Raw genomic sequence first — 20860 nt, 5'->3', positions numbered from 1 at the left:
TGGACTCTGCTTGTGTTTTTGTGCTTCCCTGTAGATTACAGGGAGCTGAAACCTCTCTGTTACTTATTCAGTCTCCCTTTTCACCCCTTTCTAGGAATCTCTTTTGTGACATACAAAGACTTCCATTGTTATTTTTTCTCTTGGGGTCAATTTTTTTCTAAGATGAAAATCATTCTCAGCCTGTTGTCCCTGACTGAGATATCAGTAGAGAGAGGCTGAGAAGAGATTTCATGCCTTTCCGTGACCATATCATAAATATTCTGTGCTTGTGAAACTCTTTAAATGAAGGAGCTCCAAGTTCCATTTCTGCTCATATTGTTTGAGCAGCTATCTTTTGCCTAACTTCCCTAACAAATGACAAGCATTTTCCTGAATAAACAAGTTTGGGATGGGTGAAGGTAGTTTGCATTCTGAGACAAATGTGTTAATAACTTGCATTTTGAAGCAGAGGTATTCTCATTCTCCCTGTAGTTCATCTGAGTTACATACCCAGGGGAAAAATCAGTGCTGACCCTGTGATGTAGCAGCAATGTCACCTCTGTCAGTGGGGTAGTTCCTGATGCTTTTCCCGTGGCTTGTCACAAGCTGCTGGGTCCTCTTCTGAGGAATCACAGGGAGCAGAAACACAGGACAGTGCTCTAGCTCCCACCTTTTTACCAAAGAGTAATGCATGGTTTGAGAACCTAGATTTGAGGGACGGGAACTGGATGGGTTTCATAGTGTGGTAATGAATTTATCATCTCTTCTGGATAGCCGTCCAGAACAGATATTTGTCCAGAACCTTGGACAAATGCTGCGAGGAAAAGAGGTCTAGGACTGGAACAGAAGGTGGGGAGGAAGGAAGGCAGCTGGTCAGTGTATAGGGTTCTACAGGGCTACATTGCTACAGATCAAAACTGTGTTCTGTTTTTTTTGGCAGAGGATAGAAAATTTTGTTATGATTTTAATAGAAGGGAGCATTTGAATGGTGATTGGGAGGGAAAGAGTTTGCACAGTAGTGGTTTGTGCTGTCGCCAGCTCTGGTAATTTTAGTTCTCCAGTTTTAAGTGTAGCTGTGTTCACCAGCATTTCTTTCCCATTCCTGCCCTTCCACATTTAAGATAAGCAAGCACTTGAGCAAAACTAAGTAGATCAAAAGGTTTGGAAGTGTTGGAGTTCTCAGTGTTCTGTATAGCCATGGCTCTCTGAAAAGAGAAGTGTTTGTGCAGTTCCTCTGCCAACTTCTTGTTTTAAATAGGCACCGGGATACACAGATCAGCTCTGCTGTGCTGTAGGAGACATTGTCTTTATCCATCAGCGACAGTTGCCTCAGGGATGTGTTGTTTCCACTGTGGTGGGGCTAAAGGCAGTGTGTGTTGTCGTTCTTCCTCCACCCCCCTGCCTTTGTGTCATTCTAAATTGCACAGCAGGTTCATGTTGTAGAGCTGTCTACTTGGCTTTGCCCTGGAGGATACTCCTGCATGTTTTGTGCCCAGCATTGTGGTTTCTTTAATGTTCTCCTATTTCCTTTCTCTTTTTTTATTTACTGAACTTGCGTGTTTTGTTTGTGTTTGTGTTTTAATTCCCTGCCATGCTAGCTCCCCCTCTCTCCACCGGGGACGGCAGCTCAGTGCTTGAAGGACGGAGGCACAGTGAGAGCAAAACACAGACTGAGTCCATGCAGTCCCAGCTTTCTCTCTGTTTCTCAGCCAGTAAGTCCAGGGGTGCAGTGCTTCATAGCATCTTTTTCCCACCCCTTCCTCCACCCTTCCCATTTCTCCTTACCTAAGATTTTTCCTTTCCTCAACTTCCTTCCAAAATGTTGTGTTTTCATTTCCAGTACTCCAAAATAAATAGAAATCATCTCCCTTCCCGCAAAATACTCTCCTTTGCACACTGAAATTTTCCAAACATTTCCTGTCCTTTCTGGGGGAAAAAAAAAAAAAAAAAAACGACAAAAAAAAACCAAAACCACCACAACCCAGAAACTCATTGTAGCTAATTTCATTTCCGTGCTTTCATCTGGGTGAGATGTGGAGTTCTCTGTAGAGACTCTGCCTTTTGGGGCTTCCTTGGGCAAGTCACTGCATCTCTTGGTAAATGGGGTCAGTGGTGCAGGTCTGCTTATGGAGGGGATGCACGAGACCGAATTCAGTCTCTCCTGTCTGAACTTGTGAGGACCTCAGATATGGATGGTGCTTAGAAGTACCAAAGGAACAAACCCCATTTTTTTCCAACTACTTTAAGGTCCTTTGAAAGGGAGGCTGTAGCTGCTGAAAGACCCCAAAACATTTTTTAATCCATTATTAGGTGCTTTGAGCAAAATCCTGGGATAATGTTGGCTCTAATGCATTTGTCTGTGGTGAGCTTTACCTTGTGTGTTTGTCCTGCTAGCTCAGTTAGCTGGTACCATGATTAGTTTGTGAGCTATGGTAAGTTCTGCATGATGTCTCCTGAGCTTGATAGCTATGTAGAGGAGCCTGTGGCTGAAAAACTCTGAAAATGCATATGAAAAAAGCTATTAGGTTGGAGAAAATCTAGGTGGAATTCACAGCCTTTCTCCCACACAGACATACTGTACTAGCTGCCTGACTATTTAAAGCAATAGTAGAAGGATCTTCAGTGTGAACTGGGAACATCTGGAGTATTTGATTCTGTTCAGGTCAGTCTAGGAAGGGAGAACCAGGCGTGCCCTCTTCTGTCTCTTCCTGTTGTATTTCCCTGGTTTTCTACACACAGCACCAGTATCTCATATAATGCAGCAGTTGGAGCATCTCTGTTACTTGTTTTTGAAAGTAGGTCAAAGCATGTCAGACTGCTGGTTTGTAAGGTGCAATGGGGAAGATGTTTTGCCTAGCCAGAATGGAAGGGAAATGATCTCTTCTGAAGTCCTTTTTGCTGTGAGCTGTCCATTACTTCTCTCTTACTAATTCCTTCCTCTTGCTTATAGCAAGGTCCTGCTTGGTACACTGAGGAGTGCCAAATCACTTCTCTGCCAAGTGGGTCAGTGTTCTCCCACTTTGCTTCCCTCCAAGTTGATATTTGCAGTGATTTGGATATCCCTACTTTCTTTAACCCCATCTTGTACTTGCCCTGTGCTATTCTGTCACTACTCCGACCACTGTTTTAGGTCGCCCTAAAACCTTCCTCCAGCATTTGTGTAATTCCTGCTGTGCTTTTTGCACCAGTGCCCGGGTGGCCCCTGCCAAGCAGTGTGTGGCCCAAGTGATGTGACAGAGGCAAGAGAGCAGGTAGAAGTTATTGGGGTGTGAATGTGTCTGTGTGCCGACCGGGGCTGGGGCTGTGTGTGTCTATACTTCTTTGTTGGTTTTTATTTTACTTTCTAATTTTTTGTTTGTTTATCATTTTAACGCTTACATTTGTTTTGCAGCTACACAGTCTTGTGAAGAGAAGCTCCATGCCTGGGACAGCCCAGGGCAGACATTGGAGTTAGAGCGTGCTCGGTCGGAGCCTTTGCTAACTCCAGTAGTTCCCTTTGTACTTAACCGAGCACCGTGTAAGTTAGCAGCCGGGTAGCAGTAGTGGAGTAGTGCAACTCATGCTAGTTACCCTAGATGTAAAGCTCCCTCCTCCCTCCTCCCCTGCCCCTCCCCGGCCGGCCGGGCCGGGCCCGAGCGCTCCGAGCTGGCGCCATCGGCCCCGGCGGGAGCGCGGCCGGGTGCGGGGAGCGGCGGCGGCCGCCGGGGGGCGCAGGGCGGGGAGCGGGGCCGCCCTCAGCCCGGCGGGGACAGAGCCCGGCCCGGCCCGGCCCGGCGGGGACAGAGCCCGGCCCGGCGGGGACAGAGCCCGGCCCGGCGGGGACAGAGCCCGGCCCGGCCCGGCCCGGCGGGGACAGAGCCCGGCCCGGCCCGGCCCGGCGGGGACAGAGCCCGGCCCGGCGGGGACAGAGCCCGGCCCGGCCCGGCCCGGCCCGCGGGGACAGAGCCCGGCCCGGCCCGGCCCGGCGGGGACAGAGCCCGGCCCGGCCCGGCGGGTACAGAGCCCGGCCCGGCCCGGCCCGGCCCGGCCCGCGGGGACAGAGCCCGGCCCGGCCCGGCCCGGCGGGGACAGAGCCCGGCCCGGCCCGGCCCGGCGGGGACAGAGCCCGGCCCGGCCCGGCCCGGCGGGGACAGAGCCCGGCCCGGCCCGGCCCGGCGGGGACAGAGCCCGGCCCGGCCCGGCGGGGACAGAGCCCGGCCCGGCCCGGCGGGGACAGAGCACGGCCCGGCCCGGCCCGGCCCGGCGGGGACAGAGCCCGGCCCGGCGGGGACAGAGCCCGGCCCGGCGGGGACAGAGCCCGGCCCGGCCCGGCGGGGACAGAGCCCGGCCCGGCCCGGCCCGGCGGGGACAGAGCCCGGCCCGGCGGGGACAGAGCCCGGCCCGGCCCGGCCCGGCCCGGCGGGGACAGAGCCCGGCCCGGCCCACACTCTGCCGCGGCCCTGATCGGAGCCCGCCGAGCGCGTCCGCGACGCTCCCCGGCCGGCGGTGTAGCTGCTGAGGCGGGGCTGCCTCCTGCGGTCGCACGAAGCGGCCTGGAGCAGCCACAGACCGTGCTCGATGTCCGTGCTCGATGTCCGTGCTCGATGTCCGTGCTCGATGTCCGTGCTGGTGCATGTCGCCTCTCGCTTGTGCCTGTGCCCTGCCAGTTTGAAGGCCCCGCGGATTCATCGGGAGCGGCAGGCGCGAATGCCATCCCCCTGACATGCTGAGCTCTGTCCTTCGGACGGAGTGGTCGCATCCCGTGTGCCGGTTCTTGCTCGGGACATGTAGTGAAAGCCAGGAGACGAGCACGGTCCGATGGGACTGTGTTGAAGTGTTGAAGGACAGGCCTGATGGCACTGCATCAAGGCGTCTTGAAAGGGGATGCAAATTTCCTTAACATGAGCAAGCACACCGTGACTTTCGGTCTGCAGACTCCCTCACTCCTCCCAAATGCAGTGTTTCCCATGGGCTCCATCTTCTGGATATTGGTGGTGCATGGTTTGGAGGTCCAACAAGTAGCCCTTCTTCATGTGAAAGTAATCCTAGACAACTTGCTTGTAAGGACATTTTTCACCACAGACATAGCCCACTGTGTCATTTTGACCCATTCCCTGTGTACATCTTTCCACATATGGAAGTGCATACTTCCTGCATAGCAAAACCAGCCACCTTTGTTATGAGCCAGGTGTCTCCTATCTGAGGGGTTTCTGAGGCTAGCTCAGTAGTAAAATTCTCTTAACTGGTTTCCAGAGTGGGTACAGACATTTTTCATAGCCAGTGAGATTGTTACCTTGTTCTTTGGCTGCACTTACCAATGGTGGGGTGAGGTGCACATATGGATGAAAACTTATGGGTGAGGGGGAGAGCAGTTCAGAGTAGCATCTTCTGGCATTTAGAATGGAATTCAGCTTCCCCGACTTGAACATCTAAAGATGGTAGGTTGGATTTAAACACCATGCCCCTAATGATAGGTGTCTAAGATGCCTACATGAGACTTCCAGAAGTCCCAATTCCTTTCAGGGCCTAAAGGGAGAACAGTCAGGGGACTAGTTCCATTTCTGGCACCTATATTTTAGATGCTGAAGGGCACAAGAATGGCACTTCTAGTGGTAGGGATTGTATAATATCTGATAACATTGAAAATGATGCTAGAGAATCTCTTAAATGCTTGTAAAATGTGCAGAAGAGTCTACCAACAGTTGTGGGGAAGGCTGAAGAGATGTAAGGTTGTGCATATAGGCTTAGGCATGGATATGGTACACATAGTAGTCGTAGAATAGAATTGTATTGTTTAACAGACCTGACTGAAACTTTGTAAATGTTATGAGTTCTTGAGACTAGCATGGATGACAGAACACTGCAGAGGGGATGGGGCCTGGGCAATTCCTGTGGGGAACCAAGAGAAGAGAGTGCACAGGTGCTGGCCAGATGGGGGCTAAACAACAGTGGATAAACAGCCCGTGTCTTCATTCATCTTTAAGTCCAGTGTGTTGGGCTGGGTTAATGGCAATGCTGTCAGAGTGCTGTCAAGAATCGTGCCATAGGGATTGGCAGAAGCTAACTGCCTGAGGAGCAGTGTACACACTCAGACATAGCTAGGACCTGCTTATCCAACCCATCCATCCTACTGCTGTTGTCTTTCTAGCTTGCAGAAGCCATCCCTACATGTCCCAGTTGCTTGTTTGCAGTATTCTCAATAGCTGAGGTATTGAAGATGGTGATAGCCAAGTTGTTGGGGGACTCTTTCCAATTCACTTTATCTCAATGGTGTGGTGGCCATTTGTATATTGGCTATTGTGGTGAAGGTTTTCCACATCTTAAGCTGCCAGACGAGTACTTCACATGGGCAGGGTCACTGGCATTCATTGGTCACACTCCCCAGGAGCAACTCAGGCTGTCATTCAGGAGACTCCTCTGGTGCCTTAGACCTTTCCAGAAGAAAAAAAATGATTATGGTTTCTCTATTTCCTTTTTCCCTACATTATGGGATCACCATTTCCCTTTCATACCACTGCCCCTCTACTCATGGATGTCTTTAGTGCATATCTCCAGAATGTAGGGAGCAGCATCCTATGAGATCTAGAGTAATGGTGTTCTACAAATTGCTTGTAGGAAGCACCCAGTAGCCTCATATTTCTATTGAACTCTTCAGCACAGCTCAATTGCTCTTTCTTCTTGTTCACAGTGCGTAAGCAAGAGATCATTAAGATAACAGAGCAGCTGATAGAGGCCATCAACAATGGAGATTTTGAGGCTTATACGTAAGTAGAGATGCTTTCTGACAGGTTGTTTATCAGTTTGCGTGCAAGTGATGCTCTGGCTTCTGGGTGTGAGGAACTGTCACGCAGTCAGGGTTGGTAAAAGGTTTTATCCTTCCTAGCCTACATCAGTTAGGACTAAGGGATGGAGTAGTAGAGCTCTAAATGAATATCAAGTCAGGTATCAAACAGCAACAGGAGCAACAATAGGAAAATGTCTTGGGTTTGTAAGAAAAGTACAGGGGAAAGAAATGAGAAGAGCAAAAAGAGAATAAAAGAAGTCAGTAACCTAGAGGTTTATTTCATGTGAAATGCCATCTAGTTGGCTCCTTGAGTTACAGTAGGGCTGAGTCTTCAGGAACTTACTTCTTGGAGTAGGGAGATGTAGTTAGGTGGACACAGAGTGTGAGTCAGATGGCATACCTGCACTTCACTGTGTGAATAGTTCTTGGGTTCAAATGCAAACTGTAAACCTGTGCTGCTTTTCTTTGCAGAAAAATCTGTGATCCTGGCTTGACCTCATTTGAACCTGAAGCTCTGGGGAACCTGGTTGAAGGAATGGATTTCCATAAGTTTTACTTTGAAAACTGTGAGTGGGTAGATTTGGTAACTCCAACACCTTTCTCTCTACTCTTCCTTTATGTCACATTTTGGGGGGGGAATTGCCTTGGTTTTACTGGTTATCAGAATAAACAGGAACTTGTTTGTGCTTGGGTTATGATGCATTCATAAAAGCCAGCAGCCTTTCTGTCAAAAAGCATGTTCAGCAACAGTTTGAATTCTAACACCCCTTCACTCTAGGCATCCAATCTGACAGGTGGAAATGTTTTGTATCTGGCATGGACTGCAGGAGCTTTAGAAGTTTGAGGCACTGGACTTCTTACTGATATAAAAATGCAGAAAAATTATCAGATTTTGGTGGAATCAACATGTATGTTTGAGGTAGAATACTGAATGGTCAGGCGTAAAGATGATTTCACTTTGAGTTTTCACTGGATGGTTTCAGATCTCTAACACCTAATGAACCTTTTACATAGATACAAGGGTCACCTTGTCAGCCTGGGGCAGGAAAGACTTGGGAGAAATGCTATCATTTATACTCTGGGATTTGTCTCCCTTCCTGGATGTCTCCACAGGATGAGATAATTGAAATTTAAATCCTGAGCTGCTCAATCTGTTTTATTTTGGGGTTAAGTCAAGGTCCTTAGTATGGGCAATATGTAGTTCTCTAAGTATGCAGAGACTTTGTCTCCCTCAACAGCCTATTATGGAGTGATTTTAATACCTCTCCAAAGTTTGTTCATGTTAATGCTGTCCTAGCTTAAAGATCTCCTGATTACCAACTCCTTTGCAATGATATTCTGTAAGTGAAAGACCTTTCCCCATAACTGAAGACACAGCCACACTGATGTTGAAAAAGTGACGAGTCTGCTTTGCAGAGGAGAGGGGGCAAAGGGGCAAGGGAACTCTTGGCAGTAAGTGTGCAATTCCTAGGGGGAACAACAGGTGATAGGGGAAAGAATTGCTTGGATTTTGCCTGAAAAATTGCAGGAGCAATTTTTGTGGTATTCCAGAATCCAACAGAAGGTGAGTAGAATATAGAAGAGGCTGGAGAATGCGGGACTCTGTTCCTTCTTAGTCGTAAACGAATCCGATGGTTTTGCGTGTCCCGGCAGTACTGTCGAAGAACAGCAAGCCCATCCACACGACCATCCTGAACCCGCACGTGCACGTCATCGGGGAGGACGCGGCGTGCATCGCGTACATCCGCCTGACGCAGTACATCGACGGCCAGGGCCGGCCCCGCACCACGCAGTCGGAGGAGACGCGCGTCTGGCACCGCCGGGACGGCAAGTGGCTCAACGTCCACTACCACTGCTCTGGAGCTCCTGCAGCACCTCTCCAGTGAGGATCAGATACGGGTATGGACTCTCACACACACGGCTGAGGCTGCCCTGTTTGGGAATTCAGCATTCGAGGCTGTTGAGCTGGCTGTGAGAGAACCGTACTTAGTTGTCTGTAGGCTGAATACTTAGGCTTGTAGGTGGTGTTCCTTTAAGTCCTGTGCTCTGGATTCGGTAGGGTTATCTGCCACTCCTGGAAAATGGGAGTCATGTGCCAGACAGCTGTTCCTGGGCTTAGGTACCCTTGTAGCAGCTGTGCTTCCTCCCAGGTGCTCAGGTCTGTGCTTGGACAAACGGCTAATCCCGAGCGGAGAGGAAGTGTATCTCATGCTGTGCACAGGTTGGCCCTTTCATATCTACCTTGCCATGCTGGGCGCCATTTCAGAGGACTTTTGTGATGATCATGTTGTCATCTAGAAAGGCTGTTGTAGAATCCATGAAGAACAATTTCTATGCTGTAAGGGGTAATGGTTTATTCTTACAAATTTTTCCACTGATTTTCTGATAAGCAAAAGCTATTTCATGTACCATGCTGAGAAAACTCATAGGGGAAAAGAATCTAAACAAATAATAGTATCAGAGGATTTAAAATATCCCCCAATTAACATGCCACAGTTCAGCACTGGAATAAACTTTGACTCTAAAATATGTCATGAAGAAATGATTGTTGCTTGCTCCTGAAGGACATCAGATCCATTTACTTCTTCAGCATTAAGGCATTCTGGTTTATTGCCTTAGTGGTTTTTTTTTAATTACATTAACAAAGTCTTTCTGCATCCTTTTATGCTGAAATATAAGTCACATTTATTTTATTGCCCAGTTGCCTAATCTTAGGACCTTTTTGCTAAATATTTTCTATTTAAGGGCAAACACAGTAAATATCTGCAACTGGGAGGCAACCTTTTTTTAATGTGGTCATTTAAGGATGAACCACTCAAGTATAGTTGCTACTGGAGTCTTAGTTCTGTGAACAACTTGGGACTAAGCCAAGAGCAATTTGTATTCATGTGTTGTGAGGTATTCAACCCTACTGAAGGCAGTGGGAAGGAATGTGAACTATCACAAGCAAGCTGCAGAGGTCACAGATGGAATTTGAAAAGCAAAAGCCAGTTGGGGGCACCAGAAGCAGGAAAGCTTTCAAGAGAGCTGGAAAATCAGCTGAACTTCCAGAGAGTTAGGCAGTGAGAAGGATAAAGCCTTTGCAGGAAAACAAAACTTGCATCAGATTTCATCACAGAGATTTTGAGGGAGACGTGTGTCCAAAAAAAGATGCAGAAGAAATTAATAAATTAAAGATCAGTGTGGCTCAGTGGCTATGCCTAGGAGCTCAGAGGAAATTATGGAAAGTCTGCTGGAGAAGAGCTATGTTTCTTGGCTATGGAAATACTGAAGCCCTCCAAAAGTATGTGCTGGAGGTTTTCTGAAAACTGCAGAGCAGAAGCTGTTTCCAAACCACAAAATGTTGGTTAAAACAGTATTTAAAAATACCCTGTGAACTAATAGAAGTTGAAGTATTTGCATGCATTTCTGGGTTCTGAAGGAGGTGTACCCACAAGCAATTACAAATGGGGTCAGTATGGGCAGCCCCCATCTGAATGCATTCAATTATTTTGGAGCAGTATTATCCCATGTGCAGTGAAAGCTCAGGATGAAGAATGCATGAGGTGAGTAAGAATGCTTAAATAGAAATCTCACCTGGAAGGCAGAGTTCAGTTCTGGGTAAATCATCTCAAAAGGAAACTGCAGCCAGAAAAGAAGTTTGATATTAGTCAGAGGACTTCTGTGCAAGGAGAGAGTGGGAAACAAGAAGGATGAAGACTAATGAGGGAGATTCTACAAAGATTTGTAAACTAAGAAATTATAGAAAGAAGGGTTTGGCTATCCTTTCATGACAGGATAATGCTAAATAACGTGAAAAAAAACCCGGACTTAAAACTGATCAAAATAAATCCAATACTTTGGCACATGAAGGTTAACTAGGACGGGCCTTTGCTAAAAGCAGTCACTAGGGCTACAATTTCACAAAAGTGCAGAAAAGCTCATATATTTGTTTCAATATTAAGAAAGTTCAGAGACAAAATTACTGAAGATTTGAAAAATAAAAACCCTAAGAAAAATAGAATTATTTTTCAGTTCAAGGCAAAAGCCAATGGAAAGTGAGGCAGAAAACATTCCTTAGGACCAGAGCCTTTGAGCACCCCTTAGGAAATTTCTTCAACTTCTGGGTCTTGTCTATGAGAGAATGGGGCCAGGGCTGCTCAGTACCTAGTAGATTTTAGCAATTAGTAAATTTTCATTGTCACACTCAGCCACCTGGAAGGGAAAGTGAGTGCCTCTTATCTTTAGAGCTCTCCTCATGAGCCCCAGTTTGTCTTGTGTTAGGGGTTTCTACCTACACCAAATAGTTAGCATGTAAAAAACTTGTTTTTTTAATTGTGTACAGCTAATGTATGGCTTTGTTTCCTTCCATCTTCCATTCTGTTCTTCCCTCTCCTTTCTGGGTGGACACTACCTCTTCCTGACTGCAGCAACTTGTGGAGATACTCAGCTGGAGGGCAATATCTTCTTAGCAAGCAGCTCTGGAGTGCCTGAGTGACAGCAACGGTCATGTCTGTTTTGACGTTAAAAAATTAAATACAAATTACAAACAGGCAGCAGCCAAATGCACGAAACCCTGCATGCATCTGATGCTCCGGGCACTGCCTTTCTGTTGTTTTCCATGGATCCATCGTGTCTGTTTCTGCTGTACGAAGGTGTTTTTAAATCTAAAAAAAAAAAGAGACATGTTGTTTGTATAAAATAATAAAAAAAACAGGAATAATGCTAAATAAATGACAGATTATCCAACGTGCCCCCTCCCCCAGGGCTAAGAAAGTGGCAGCAGCCGGAACATCTTTCAGAAATGAAGTGAGGGGGAAAGCAAAAGTGAAGGAGAGAAAGAGAGAGGGAGAGCAAGGAAGGAGGCGGCTTGAACAGCGGATGGCTGAACTGTGCTCCGCAAAGCGACGGTGGAAGTCAACACCGCGTTCGGGCTGTGCTGCAGCTACAGTCGGTGAGAGGTGGCAAGGAGACCCCAGAGGAGCCAGTGTGAAGACTGGGGTTCGAGAGAGAGGAGGTGCTTCTCTTCCTGTTGCCCAGCAGTCTGACTTCAGCCTGTTTCTTCTTCGATTTCTGCACAGCAAGAATGCTGTGGAAACCTGGTTGTTCGGCTGCTGGATCCCAAAACAGACTTTTCTTTTTTTTCCTTTCATTTTTTTGTTTAAGACATAAAATGGAATGTTGATTTAAAACTAAAGATGGAAGTAGGAATTTAAAAATGGGTTTAAGTGAATATAACTTGAATAGAGGCTCGCTCTTTAGTGATACTGGTTTTAGAAACAGCCACTACCTGGACAGACATGGAGTTTTGAAGCCAGCTTATTTAATTTAACAAAACAAAAAAATATTTCATTAAGAGCAGAGATTTTAGAGGAAGAGAGTATTTGTATGGGATTTTCTATTTTTTTTTTCCTTTTTAGTAGCATAGTTGGGATCCACAGTGCTGCAGAACACGTGTTCCTTAGGAAGCAGACAAAAAAACTTAGTGTTATTATGTTCTTCATGAAAACTTGCACATACACTCCTATATGAGGCATAAATAGCGTGTGTTTTTTATACTGAAATATATGCACCCATAGAATTAAAGGGGTTGCCTGGCCTCCTGTTTGATTCGATGGTCTCCAGTAAAATAGCAGTGGGAGCCAGCAGCCCCAGCCAGGTGCTTCTCCCCACCACTAACCCATCCGATGTTTGTAAGTGTCATGTTTCCTAGTGTTTATTTGGGTAATTTTTCTATTTTTTACAGTGATGTTGTAACACAGAAAACTATCAGATCAGAACCTCAAAATCTGTAGCTGAAGGAATCCAGGCCACCCCCCACCCCGTGTTGCCTCTGGGTGTTAGAGGATACCTCATGAAGCAGAGGGGAAACGGAATGAGCACGTGATGTGATCTGATGTTCATCCTTTGGGTCAATTCATCTTCCTTTCTTTTCTTTGCTGCAAAAGGAGTTCAGTTCCTTTATTCATTGGGTGGGGGATGTGGAAGTGTTTTTGTTGACCTTACCAAGGAGGGAGCCTAGCCCCAAGAAGAAAATGGCCTTTCTGGCAGACCTGATGGGATTTTTCTTGACCAAGGGAAGGCATCATTTGCAGAAGTTGGAATGGGCTTTTTACCTGAATTTATCTACCCCTAACCATTTTTTGGGTCTCTAGAGGAACTTGAAATGATTGCCTTGACAGCATACTAAGTGTGTGGCAATCTTTTAGCAGACTGTAGAAGAGAAGAAAGACATTTTGGAATTTTAATCCTTATTCAATATAAACGCAGAAAATAAAAGCTGTTGCACAAAGCGGAGCTGTCACTTGGCAGCAGATAGTGCTCTGCTCCCTTTGTTGGAGAGGTGCTATCCCACACCAGGATTAAATGAAGGAAAAGACCATCCACACTTCCCAGGTTTGTTTGAGCAAAACACCCTTTTCTTCCTCCCTCCGTTATCCCAGGGGAGGAGTGAGGAGGGGATTGAACCCAAGGGAGGGCAAACACTAGATTTTATTATTTCAAAACATTTCTAAGACAGCACTAAGCCAGTGAGTGAAGTGGAAAAGTAAAAAGATACTTCATTCAGAAATTTTTTAAGCCACAAAGAGAGCAAACAGATTACAATTATGCCATTTAAAAAAGATAAATACAAAAATATTATGCATGCCTTCTTTCGGTCTGATCTTCCTTGTCTCTTTACCTGATGATTATTAATAGTTAAAAAGAGAACCCTCTGTATTAAGTATATGCATCTTTCAGAGAAAATTTTAAAAGAACAGAACTGTTGGGTTTTTTGTTTTTGCACAGTCTTGGAGACAAACTCTTTTGGATTTTTTTTTGTTTGTTTTGTTTCCTTTTAAGTTAATGAGAACCTTAGCTTGGTATGGCCATTATCAAACACAGCTGTACACCTTTAGCATTCTTAATGTTCTCTTATGGGGCTAATGTAAGCATCTATATAATATATATTATAAATATCACATTTTAAACAGGAAATGGAAGGCATTTGATGCAGAATTTTTGCATGATATAGAAATAATTAAAGTTAGCTAGTGTTTGTTTGTTTGGTCTGAATGTTGGTAGAACCTTCATAGCTTTGTTACAATGAAACCTTGAACTGAAGATATTTAATAAAATAACATTTAAACAGTGTAAAGTTTGGAGTGTCACATTATTCTCCTAAACCATGGAAACCATGGAACAATATGCAATTGGTACTTCCGGGATAAGAATCAATTGACAGAGGAGTTAGTTTTTTTTTCCTGTGTCATTGAAAAATGTAATGTTGAAAAAGTTAAGTGGTACCATACCTAAAAGGGGGGAGGGGAGAACGCGTTAAAAACAAAAGGATGACAGAACCTGTTAAAATTACTTTATGGCATTTCCCTGACAGACCAGGGTTAATAGAGAAATTGTACTTTTGTTCCCAATGGGCTGATCCTTGGCAAATCTCTGCTGTTACTTCCTTTCCTGGGCTTTGTTTTCCTCACCAGTATCTAAGACTCCTTGTGGGAGAAGCTATCTTGCTATTTGGTTTGCCTGATGTAAACATGCTGATCTCAAGTTGTGTGACTTAGTTATTTGTCAACCAGCGTGTTTTGTGTCTTAGCTGGGATGCTCCTGCAGAGGCACAGAACTTGTCCAGTCTAGCGGTATAAGCATAATTTCTTAAGAAGTTTAAAGTTAGTTGAATTTAACTTGTTTTGTTTTTCTACTGCCTCTTGTTAGGATTTCATGTCTTGGCATTAGCGTTTCATGTATCCCCCATTAAGCAGGCTTCGTTCCGCTTAGCCATGTCTGTGCTGTTTCCCGCCTGCTCTCGGGGGCCGAGCCGCTGCCGGCGCGGCCGTGCGGGACCGGCGCTCGGGGGCCGCCGTGCTCCGCGCTGCCGTGCGTGCGGCACACTTACTGCTGCCACCGCCCGGACACACGGCTGGTGTTGGCACTGGCCGCCGCTCAGCCGAAGGCGCTCCAGCCGGCATGTGGCCCCCGTCTGGCCCGGCCGGCCTCCATTCCCGTGAGCTCTTCCCAGGTGTGTCTGGGGAGCGCAGCAAAGGCCAGGCGGTGGCCTTGCCTTATCACTGAAAGCGAGTTCATTGTGCTTAATCCCCTTTAACTGCAGCAATTACCCAGTAAATAGGTGTCAGCTGTTGCTGCTTAAAGAGATGATTACTTTTGCTGCCTGATGAAACGGGGGACACAAAGCGTCGTCAGTGTTTAAAGGCAGAAGGTAAGAGTTTTACAGTCCGTTTTACGGGGACTGAAGGTAATCTGTTCGTGCACAGAAGAAATGGCTCCTGCTATTTTGGGAGCAAAGAGGCGTTCTGCTCTCATTTCAGACATATGAGGCAGAAGCATTTTTCAGGTAAGGTTTCTCCTGAAGCAGTTACTCCTGTCTTAATGATCTTTGAAGAAATGTTGCAGTATGAGCTGATAAGCACTAGGAAGGTACTCATAAAATTAGTGATGTTCTCCCATGTTTTTAGTAGCTCTTTTAATCAGGATAAGAGTACTTTGAACACTTACTGAAAGCAAAGTCGTCAGACTAGCACTCAGGCCAAAAGCATTTATTGTAGCATGTATATGGGGCTATTTTATGTTTTATGTTTTAGCTGACAGCAGGGATTGGGAATGGCGTTTCCCTGCATTGTAATAGTTCCAGTATTAATCAAATGGTTATTCCCAGAACCTTACTTCTCAGTATTCTGTAGCTGGCTAAAATCTCTTCGTCCTATTAGATGAAGTTTTGCAATCTTCCTACTAAAGAAAAGTGTTTGAGCATGGTTTTTTAAGTTCCCTCCCAACTTCTGTACAGGCATGATTGTATACATAGGTGGATTACTCTGCAGGAGACCTGTAATTGATGGTAACTTTTATTTATGCCCAAGCAGATTTCCTTTTAAACTAGGATTGCTCTGCTCTCACTTGCTGGGATAGTGGTATAAAGGCCTAGCAGGATGCTTCTATGCTTATAGTGTCTATGAGATGTGGGGAGAAGCATGAGCAGAACTGGACCCTGAATGTCAATATCGTTTCTATCTTATTATCAAAGTTGTTACCTCTCACGTATGTATAATGGATAACGTAGAAAAGCAAACAGAGCATTTGACTAATGATTGGATTTATGATCTGGTTTGGGGTTTGCTGTGGTTTTGCAGTGTGACTGCAGATAAGGCAGCTGTGTGCTCTGTGCTTCAGCTTTCCCATTTGTCCATGCAGATGATAAGCCTGACCTCTGTAGCAACCACTGTGAGAGACGGATGAACAGTGCTGCAGAGCAGCTAGGTGGTATTGCTGCTACACATCACAAATGATTTTTTTTTTTTTGCCTGAGAATTTGAAAGGTTTGGGACTGCAGATTAATGCACCTGGAATGCTTGTTTATTTGGGTTTGGCATACATTTATCTAAGAGTAGAGAAAGGTGGTCATTTGGGGCCACTTAAAGCAGCTTGAGTGGAGGATTATTAATTTTTCCCTTGAGATCCTTAGTGCCTGAGAACTCCTCACCTGCCAGAATGTTCTTTTGCCTGGTGGTAAGGAATAGGAATTTACTGGTTGGTGTGTAGTACTCTGAAGAATTTTAAGCCAATTTCTTATGTACTTAACAAGTATTAGAAAACAAAAATGTGCATGTTCATGGTTTTTAAGCAGGCTGGCTACAAGGAAAGGATGGATATCATTAAGTTAATAAAATCCCATTCTGAAAGTTACTCTTGCTACAGGAGGGTTTTCTAAAGCACTGGTAGATGGGGGAAAGGGGAAGGTCATTGTGCCTAATCTGTGACAATTTATATAATTTTGCCATAATTATCCATGAATGGATGGGTAGGAAGACATTTATTCACAGAAAACCATTTTGTTAATGCATCATATGACTGCATGTTGGCAGACCTAGGATTTGTCCAGCACATGCAATGAAATACTGTCTCATCGTGATTTATTCCCCTTCATTCTTCTGTGGGAAAGAGCAGTGCTCATACCAGCAGAGGACAGCCTGCATAAATGGCACCAGGGCTCTGCTTCAGAGGCTTGTTTACATTGGAACATCTATAGGTTACATCAGCAGTCAGAGCAGTGCTACTGCCGTATGGTTGTTCCTGTTCCAGAAAGTGTGTGTGTGTTTGTTTGTTTCTTACTACATGTCTAGAAGTTCAAAATAAACTGAAAAAATTACTTATACAAAAAAGATATGTTCTACTGAAGTGACATTTGGAATTCATTGCTTTAGATTTAGCATATTTTTCTTGTATAAAAAAGGCTCAAATTTGGCATAGATAGTTTTTAATGTTCTTAAGAATAGTAAACAGATTTCAGTCTTGTTCATTTCAAAACAGTATTAATGCTGAAATTGTTTTGCACATGGTAAGGTGAGCAAGTTTTAACACTTTCTAATCTGTTAAAATACCAGTAAAAATCTTCTATACCTGTTACAAAGACTGTATTGAGCCTCAGCGGAAAGAGCAAGACATTTGATCTTTAACTTTCCCTTCAGGAAGAAACAGGCCTGAGCCATTAAATGGAATATCCAGGGAAAGATGGCTTATGTAACCCTAAAAAAGAGAAATTGCTTCAGCAAAATGCAGTGTTACCAGGGATAGCACATGCTAAGTGAGGTAGGTGCAGAGCAATATGATAACCTGGAAGACAGGAGTCATAAAGACAAGCACTCAGAGCTGTTTGGAGTGTGGGGAAGAGAGAGAGATGCAAGATGGAGTTGAAGGTGTCTTGCTAGTGAGTAGAGGAAGTTACATATGAGGTAGCTAGAAAGGCAGTGAGGACAGTGGGATGGAGAGTTGTTTTGTGGTGAAATGAGAAGCAAAGCAGGGTGAATGCTGGTGCTTTGAGGAGGAAGGAGTGGTTTGGAGAGATGGGGCATATTTTGGGGTAGTTTCTTCCATGGCACATTTAAATGGAGTTTTAAGCTGATACTCTTGCACCTGTATAGCAAATATACCCTCCTGTCACTGATTTCCCTCCCTCACTGTAACTGAGATAAGTTGGACTGAGGAAGAGATGGGAACTACCAAAAAAAATTTATTTCTTTAGCAGAATATCAAATCGTACTTTGAAATGGTAAATCCCATTTCACAGAATGTAGTTCTGGATGATAAATGCTACAAGCACATGACACAAAGTGCTGAGCTGCCACATAGTCCCTCTGTTGGCTCAGATTTGATCAGCTGTTTTGGAAAGTACAAGGTCTGTGGTAGACTGGGCAGCACCTGTTGCTGCCATGCTAGCTTTGGGATGGCTGCAGGCTGGAGGACGATATTAATCTGATGTGAGCACTGTGGCACGTGTTTGGATTAACCCAACAGAAATGCAATCATGTGTTAAAATATGTGCTGCTGGGTATTTTGGCAGCGCAGACCTGTGCAATGTGACTGCAGGTGGTGGGAGCAGCTGCCTCATCAACCTCTGCCGAGGTGGGGGTGCTGTCAGCCAGAGGCCCAACGGGCTTTTGAAGCACACTAAGATATGATTGCTCATAGCTTTTGTCTGCTTTTCTTCAGTCATTCGATTCACCTGCTAATATGGGCTTAACAGGCTTGCAGAAGCCTGGTCAGTACTTCAGGTGCAAATTGATGAGCTGAAGATTAAAAACACTTTATAAATGTGTCCATAAACCATGACTTTCAGGCTTTTTAAACTTTTCAAAAGAGGAGCAGGTTCCTGTACAGCAAATCTATATACCGCGGTGCCTTTTTGAAGGTTTCCTGAGAATTATTCGCAAGGTGTCAGCAACCCTCTGACAGCAGGATGGGAAGCAGTACTTTGCCAACATGAGGCCTTATTCCCTGGACACCTGCTTTCCCTTTGCTTGCTCCTCTTCTGTCACTTTTGACTGCTCCAGGTCCCAGTCGCGTTAACCTGTCCCAAATGTTCGTTCTCTGCAGCGCGATCTCCTCCGCAGCAGATCCAAAAGCAGGACCGTGTAATAGCACTCCCAGACTACTGTCCCCTCCTCCAGCCTCCCCTGAGAATAAATGTTTCTGTGATGTGGCTTCACATCTCATTCTGGCTTCCTACTACAATTTCCTCCACCTCCTTTAACGTAGCAAATTGCACCGTGCGGGTTTGTGTTTCTCGGGAGGCTGCCGCCGGCGATGTCACAGCAGTGTCAATCCCTACCTCCTGCTTTCCTGGGCATCCCCCGCCTTCCGCGCTGCCGGCCGTTCCGGGCGGCGTTGGGCCGCGGGGCACCCTCCCCACGCGTGTCGCCGCGGGGCACCCTCCCCACGCGTGTCGCCGCGGGGCACCCTCCCCACGCGTGTCACTGTCACGGCGGGGCACCCTCCCCACGCGTGTCACTGTCACGGCGGGGCACCCTCCCCACGCGTGTCACTGTCACGGCGGGGCACCCTCCCCACGCGTGTCACTGTCACGGCGGGGCACCCTCCCCACGCGTGTCACTGTCACGGCGGGGCACCCTCCCCACGCGTGTCACTGTCACGGCGGGGCACCCTCCCCACGCGTGTCGCCGCGGGGCACCCTCCCCACGCGTGTCACCGCGGGCGCGGCCGGGCCGCCAGCCCCCAGCCCGGGCCCTCCCCGGCGGGCGGGGCGCCGCGCCCCTCCCTCGCTCGGCCCCTCCCTCCCCGCGGAAGATGGCGGCCGGGCGGCGCGGCGCCGGCTCCCCCAGCGGCCGGACGGACGCGCGGCGCCCCGGAGCCGACGGGCCGCGACCGGCCTGAGCGCCGCCCGTGGCGCCGGGGGACGCCCGTCCGCTCTCGCTCCGGGAGCCGTGCCCTGCCCGCTCGGCGGGGCCTCCCTGCGGCAGGTGAGGAGGAGGAGGGCGGCGCGGTGTGGGTGGACCGGCCCGGCCCGGCTCGGAGGGCGGCGGGGCAGAGCGAGGGGCGCCGGCGGGGCCGGGGGAAGTTGTGCCGGCCGGGGGCGGTGGTCACGGGAGGGGGCGATCCGTGAGGGGCGGCCGGGGCGCGGGAGGAGGCGGGGGGCCCGGGGCGGGCCGGGCGGTGCGGAGGGCGCTGCCCCGGAGCCACCTGTGCGGCCGGAGAGCCCCGCCGGGAGCCCGCTCCGGGGGCTCTTGCCCCAGCGCGGTGCTCCGCGCCCGGGGCAGAACGTTTCGCAGCCCTGCCCGGCTGCCTTTGTCGGACGCCGGGCCCCCGACACGCGGTCGGGAGCGGCAGCCCTGCCCCGTCGCGGCTGCCGCCCCTCGGAGCCCCCCGTGCTCCGGGCGGGGAGCGGGTCCGGGGCCGGCGCTGCGCTCCCGGCCGCGCTCCAGCTTTGTTTACCGCGCGGCGTCGTGTCGCGGGCGGCGAGCTCGCTGCCTACGGCGGGACCGGCCCGGAGGAGTCGGCGTGCGCCGGGGCAGGGGATGCTCCTGTCCCCGTGGCGAGGCTGCGGCTGCACTGCCCGTGCTGCACACGCTGCTGTCTGGGGGCTGCGCTCAGAGCGGGCCGGCCGGGGGTACAGTTGTGGGTCTATAAGACACAACAAAAATGACATGGAGAAACCTGATGGAACATGAGCAATCGTTCCTGTGGTATTTTCCATCGTATTTTAGTTGTCAAAACATTTTTGCAGAGGTAAAGTGATACATAAAAGCACGAGAAATCCCTGTTTGCTTATGCAAGAGTGCATAAACCATGTTGCCTGAATTAGAACTGAGCAAATGTCACACATCTGAATTCAGCCACAAGTTACGCTATTCCACACTGAGATCCTTTGTGACCAATTTTACCAAAGAAGTATTCAGAGTTATTAGTTGTATGTGCATTTCTCATTAGAAATGTAACTTTGTCCTTTGTCGCAGAGGTCAACTAGAAACTTGTGATGAAATGTTCAGGTTGTGTGCAGTCAATTATCTGTGGTCATTGGGCTGGGAAATTTTGGAAGATGGCAGTATGGAGGGACACACCATGTAAAAAAAACACCCCAAGAGCCAGAAAAAACTGGAAGCTTAGCATCAGCCCCAAGAGTTTATTGGCCTGGGCACCCACACGTGCTGGCATTGCCCATGTGAGCTGGCTCTGTACCCACATGGTGATCCCAAGCCAAGCCCTGCAGAGCTGCTGCACAAAGGCACCTGAGGCACTCCATCCACAGTGGGTTTGTGCAGTGTCTCTGCACTGGGCTCCTCAGTGCAGCTGTTTTCATGGCACTGAGGTCACTGGTCTGCTGATGGGATGGACATA

At 47.7% G+C, this 20860-nt stretch overlaps 1 protein-coding gene across 18 annotated transcripts in view; it reads left to right on the top strand.

Annotated features, from left to right (window-relative positions):
* CAMK2G (calcium/calmodulin dependent protein kinase II gamma) overlaps nt 1-13859 on the top strand; it is a 119787-nt gene extending 105928 nt beyond the window's left edge. For 6 of the 18 annotated variants that reach the window (XM_066324052.1, XM_066324063.1, XM_066324054.1 and 3 more), the window contains 6 exons: nt 1578-1691; nt 3371-3496; nt 6647-6722; nt 7214-7308; nt 8396-8641; nt 11152-13859. In XM_066324052.1, the coding sequence (XP_066180149.1) occupies nt 1578-1691; nt 3371-3496; nt 6647-6722; nt 7214-7308; nt 8396-8628 (644 nt within the window). In that variant the 3' untranslated portion in view covers nt 8629-8641; nt 11152-13859. Of the gene's footprint in view, nt 1-1577; nt 1692-3370; nt 3497-6646; nt 6723-7213; nt 8307-8395; nt 8642-11151 lie in introns of those variants that run through there. The other 12 variants (XM_066324057.1, XM_066324058.1, XM_066324056.1 and 9 more) reach the window with 6 other exon arrangements.
* Nucleotides 13860-20860: the final 7001 nt, after the last annotated feature.

The sequence above is a fragment of the Sylvia atricapilla genome, chromosome 8, assembly GCF_009819655.1.
Source record: "Sylvia atricapilla isolate bSylAtr1 chromosome 8, bSylAtr1.pri, whole genome shotgun sequence".
In the NCBI taxonomy this organism is placed as follows: Eukaryota; Metazoa; Chordata; class Aves; order Passeriformes; family Sylviidae; genus Sylvia; species Sylvia atricapilla.
The sequence above is the reverse complement of the archived record's forward strand: the minus strand, read 5'-3'. Positions and strand labels throughout refer to the sequence as shown.